This window comes from Eucalyptus grandis, chromosome 11, assembly GCF_016545825.1.
Source record: "Eucalyptus grandis isolate ANBG69807.140 chromosome 11, ASM1654582v1, whole genome shotgun sequence".
NCBI classification, from domain to species: Eukaryota; Viridiplantae; Streptophyta; class Magnoliopsida; order Myrtales; family Myrtaceae; genus Eucalyptus; species Eucalyptus grandis.
The window spans coordinates 31,257,742-31,263,478 of record NC_052622.1 but is presented as its reverse complement, the minus strand read 5'-3'; the positions used below and the strand labels follow the sequence as shown (position 1 = coordinate 31,263,478).

Below are 5,737 nucleotides of genomic sequence, written 5' to 3'. Positions count from 1 at the left end.
TGAAGACCTCTTATTGCCAGTATTGACGTCAGTTCCGGACGTTCCAAACTTCCAATCTTGGTTTTGGCTGCTCAAAAGGCAAGAACCGCCCTGCAAATTCATTTTTGATGAGCTATTATGTCGAAAACATTATCCTCGTGTTATGTGAGCCTGATTGCTTTCTATTATACTCGTTTCCCCGAACGTAATGATCTCAAAACTGTGAAGTATCCCAGAACAATTGCACATACAAGACTTTGTAATGTGATACGTGAGGTGGTATTTTAAACAAGTTCAAACGATTTGGCTAAGATACAAGTGATTTATATTAACTATGAACAGATGCTTGCTTACACGAAAGGAGGAAAATTAGCTATCATTCTATTCCAACAAAAGGAAAACATTCAGACTACGCATGTTCCAAGTTTTATAACTAATCGACATTTTACTGCCAAACACAGAAGCTAGAAAAGGTGAACACACGACAGTAATTCGATCGGAAACTTGCAACCTCCCGATTGTGGTCTAAAAGTTCCTGCCATCGAGATCACGGAGTTCCTCTAAGGTGACTCCAAAGAACGGCAAAACCGGTGGTGCTTGAACTTGAAGCTCTCGCGAGACTTGTGTTATGGTAGGTCGAAGTTGAGGATTGGCCCGCAAGCACGCGAGTGCTAGTGCCGCGACAGAGATTACATGTTGTGCATCCCGATTTGTCGCACGTAGGAGGCGTTGGTCCAGCACATCCTTCAATGGTGTTTGCAACTCGGATTGAGGGGAGAAAATACTGACGTGACATAACTTCCCGGATGCTTTCCCATGATTATCTCCAGTGCTACAACTCCAAAGCTATATACATCACATTTTTCAGTTGAAATGTTGCAATTAAAGAATTCAAACTCCCTTGATAATCTTGTCAGCAGTAATTAAAGACTCGGACCTTTGCTTTAACATAATTAAGGAATTTCTAATGACAACACGAGTTGGCGACAGTAAATTAATATGCTTCTGCAAAGAACATCACCTGGAGCGATGTATCCGATGGTGCCAACAACAGTCCAGTTGGTGGAATCTGGCGTCAATAATCTTGCGGTGCCAAAGTCTGAAACGCGAGCCTCATAATCAGCATCCAACAAGATGTTGTTGCTGGTCAAGTCTCGATGGATCAATGGAGGACAACAGTCATGATGCATGTATCACAATGCATCCGCAATTGCTTGAACCATGATCATCCTTTTCTCCCAGCCAAGCTCTGATGCTGTTTCATCGTCATTCAAAATTTTTCTCAAGCTCCCTCTTTCCATGTACTCATACACTAGAAAACAATTTCGTACATGAGAGCAGAACCCATAAAGCTTCACAATGCTGCGGTGGCGAATATTTTGTAAGGCTTCAATTTCCCTTTCAAATGGAACGATGTCGACGGTGTCATCTTCTTGGGATGATGGTATTTTCTTGACTGCAACAGTTTGACCTGTGGGTAGATCAGCTCTATAAACAACGCCATAGGCTCCTTCTCCCAAATAGTACTTGGAGTCAAATCCTTCTGTGGCCTCCAGGATTCGCTCGTAGAAAATTTTGCCATCAAAACTCAGAATATGCAAGAAATCTAAATCATTCGTCTTTGTCTGTGCATTCCTCTCTCTCTTGATAATCTTTCTTCGACGGCGATTAACAATTACGAAAAAAATCAAGAAGGAAGAGAGAACAAGGAATACCAAGAACAAGAGGACCACGATAATTAAAATTCTACCTCTGCTGTGTCGATTGTGTTTCTTGCTAATGTTAGAAACATTGCATTTCTGTAAGCCAACCACGTTCCCACATAGCCCCTTGTTATGCCGAATTGCCTCAAATGAAGCCTCCTTAAAAGCTTTGACATTTGGGAGAGGACCTTCCAAGTTGTTGTAAGAGACGTCAACAGAAGTTAATGCCAATAAGTCAGTAAAAGTATGTGGGATGGTACCAAAGAGGTCATTGTGGGAGATGTTAAATGTTTCTAGGACTCTTAGTTTTCCTAGATCTGGTGATATCCTTCCAATCAATAGATTCTGACTCAAATCTAGAACGTTTAGGAATCGTGCATCGCCGATCTCAGGAGGAATGCTTCTCTCGATTTTATTTTGGCTCAAGTTCAAGCTTAGCAAGTTGGTGCATAGGCTGAGCTTCAATGGAATGGCTCCGCTCAAATTGTTTGATGCTAGGTTGAGATGTTCCAATCGAGATAAAAATCCAATTTCATTAGGAATATCACCTGTAATCCCATTGTTGTTGAGGATAAGATCTAGCAGTAGTTGCAAGCTTCCCAATTCCCTCAGAATCTTTCCGCTTAAACAATTTGAAGAAAGGTTGAGTACCTGTAATTGAGCCATCCTTCCAAATATTGGGGGTATCTCACCAGAAATGTTGTTGTTTGATATTTTTAAGCACGTCAAATTAGGACAATGCTCCCATTTCCATGACAGCACGCCGTTCAAATAATTGTGGCTCAAGTCCACATAATTTAGATGTGGATATGTTCCAAAAGCTTCTGTTATATTTCCAGTAAGTTGGTTTCCTTCTAGCCTCAATCTAACTAATGTGCTACAGCTCTCTAAGCTTGTTGGGATCGGACCCGTGAACTGATTATTGAATGCATGAAAACGTTGCAATGATCTCCCAAGGCATGTATCATCCGGCAGTTCCCCCTCTAATTCATTATGAGATAGATACAAAGATCTCAAACCTGTTAACTTATTGAACTCAGAAGGCAAGGAACCACTGAATTTGTTCCAACTAAGGTTTAAGTCTAGAAGAGATACCAATTTCCCGATCTCTTGGGGAATTGAGCCCGAAAGAAGATTCAAGTAAAGGTTTAAATCACGTAGATTAGTCAACTTCTGAAGAGATGATGGGATTGAGCCAATGAGATTGTTTTCTGATATGTCAAGTTGAGAAAGAGAAGGAAGCCTCCCAATTTCTGAAGGTATGGGTCCCGAAAGTCCACTTTGCCACAATAAAAGAACCTTCAAATTCCTCAAGTTACTTATCTCTATCGGAATGGAGCTAGAAAGCATAGTGTTTGTAATGCTTAAAAAGTTTAAACATGTCAAATTTCCAATAGAACGAGGAATTGAGCCAATGAAATTATTGAATGATATGTCAAGTTGAGAAAGAGAATGGAGCCTCCCGATTTATGAAGGTATAGGTCCCAAAAGTCCAGTTTGTCACAAGAAAAGAACCTTCAAATTCCTCAAGTCACTTATCTCTATCGGAATGGAGCTAGAAAGAAAATTTTGTGACATGCTTAAAAAGTTTAAACATGTCAAATTTCTGATAGAACGAGGAATTGAGCTAGTGAGATTATTGTTTGATACATCAAGTTGAGAAAGAGAAGGGAGCCTCCCAATTTCTGAAGGTATGGGTCCCAAAAATCTTGTGTTGTGTAAGATAAGATCCTTCAAATTCCTCAAGTCACCTATCTCTATTGGAATGGAGCTAGAAAGCATATTGTATGAGAGGTTTAAACTAATTAAACATGTCAAATTTGCGATGGAATGAGAAATTGGACCAATGAGTCTATTGTGTGATACATCAAGTTGAGAAAGAGAAGTGAGCCTCCCAATTTCTGAAGGTAAAAAAAATCCATTTCGATAGAGTAAAAGAAGACGTAAATTTGTCAAGTTTCCAATAGAACAAGGAATTGAGCCGGTGAAATTATTGGTTGATAGGTCAAGTTCAATGAGAGAAGTGAGCCTTCCAATTTCTGAAGGTATGGGTCCCAAAAATCCATTTTGAGAAAAGTAAAGAAATTCCAAATTCCTCAAGCCACTTATCTCTCTTGGAATGGAACCAGAAAAGTTATTGCGCGAAATGTCTAATTTGGTTAAATTGTCTAATTTTCCAAGAGAAGGAGGAATGAGCCCAGTAAGTTGATTTGCATATAGGTGCAAATAATGAAGACTCTGCAACATACCTATACTTGAAGGAATGTTCCCAGACAATTCATTGACAGAAAGTTCAAGAAAGTTGAGTTTAGAAAGGTTACCAATACTCGAAGGGATGGAGCCATAGATCCAATTGTTGTCAAGTTCAAATCTAACCAAATTTGTTAGTCGTGAGAAGTTGAGGCCGTCTAGAGTTCCTCTCAAACCAAGATCGGAAAGATTTAGATGGGTGATGACTCCATAATTGTTGCAAGTGACACCAGTAAAGCGGCAAGGATTGTTGCTGTGCCATGAAGAGAGGAGAGACTGGCTGTGGTTGTCAAGAGTAGATTTCCAATTCAGCAGAGCCACTACTTCAGCCTTATTCTTGGTTGTGTTGACAGCGAAAAAAGGAGTGGAGGAAGCAGACTCGCCTGCCCCATGAAATGAAGTGGTGTCGACCAAGAAGAGCAGGAAGAAGAAGCAAAAGACATGTAAAGGAGATAGGATGGACAACAACAATGAAAAAATCATGATTTGGGGAAATGGATGGTTTTTGGGAGGTGAGAAATGGTTCAGGTCTACATAATGCTAACAAGATTGATGGCATATTTATAGATGGAACATCATTCCTGAAGCTCCTCAGTGGAGCCCAACGCCTTCTACAGCTAGACAGCATTTTCCAGCGAATGGCGCCTTCGTGAACGATATTTTCTTTTTTTGTGATTGATGATGTACTGCTAGATACTATATTTTCCTTTCCCAAACAGTTTAGCGTCCGCCATTAAGTATTATAAGTATTACCGAACGATGAGACTCAATCGCTAGTGATCATTTGAACCCAAAAAAAAAAAACAAAAAAAACAAAAAACAAAACAAAGAGATCATCGCCGTGTCCGATCTTTGGCCTCTCTTCGCTCCCGCCTCGGCCTCTCCAGAGGCAACTATTTCCTAATCATCTCCCCTAATTTGCTCGACATTTGGATGCTCCACCTACCAACACTGCACTGGAGATCCTCCACCTAATCCAGTTCTCGGGACCTTCAATTGTGCTCCCCATGTCCAAAACCGCTCGCAAAGTCCCCCCTGCTCGGAACGGTTCTCATCAACTCGCCAGAGTTCGAATCCCTGGGGACAGCGGTGACTCGCACTGGCTTTTCCGACTGAACCATTGTCTCCCAGGGAGATCCAGCGGCGAACCTAGTACTCCATCGGGGTCGATGACGGGGAAAGTGTAAGGGTGGCGCTGACCCAACGTAACTTGATAAGATCAGTTTAGTTTAATTGGGAAATTTGGGGATTAGTCAGATGACCTGACTTTGCCTTTGGTGTAGAAAAGCCATGATTAAGAAAAAGTGGTACTTTGATATCAGTTTCTTCTCTGTTGTTTCCGCAAAAGATTGACGACTCCGTTGATTATCTTCATGGACAGAACCAATGGATAGATAATGTTTCTTTAGTACTCACCTAATCCAAAACTTACTCGGCACCATTGCAATCACTTAACCAACGCCTTGAATTTAAATCTAGGTACCATTGTAATGTTTGTACGAGGATCATATAGTTTAATTAAAACCACTTGAATAGACATTTACTCTTTCTAAATTTTCCAATGGACGCACTTTCACCTTTTCTTAACCCTGATCATTTGACATCTTTCCAATATATAAATAATGATACACATATTCACGTAAGATCTTTTCATAATTTTCATAATATGGTTATTGGCATTCTTCAATTGGTTCTTTAAAGCTCAAGCAGGTGCTCCTCGCAAGCTGCCTTCATTTCCAAGATACTGGGCTGGTAGTCATTGAGAGGCCAGCACAGCAGAGCCAGGATCCGACCCGGGAGAATAC

At 40.7% G+C, this 5,737-nt stretch overlaps 1 protein-coding gene across 1 annotated transcript; it reads right to left on the bottom strand.

The window, feature by feature from the left end:
* Positions 1–1,172: 1,172 nt before the first annotated feature.
* LOC120289880 (MDIS1-interacting receptor like kinase 2-like) lies at positions 1,173–3,032 on the bottom strand. The gene has a single exon (XM_039305263.1). It carries the CDS (start codon positions 3,030–3,032, stop codon positions 1,173–1,175), a length of 1,860 nt encoding a protein of 619 aa, XP_039161197.1.
* Positions 3,033–5,737: the final 2,705 nt, after the last annotated feature.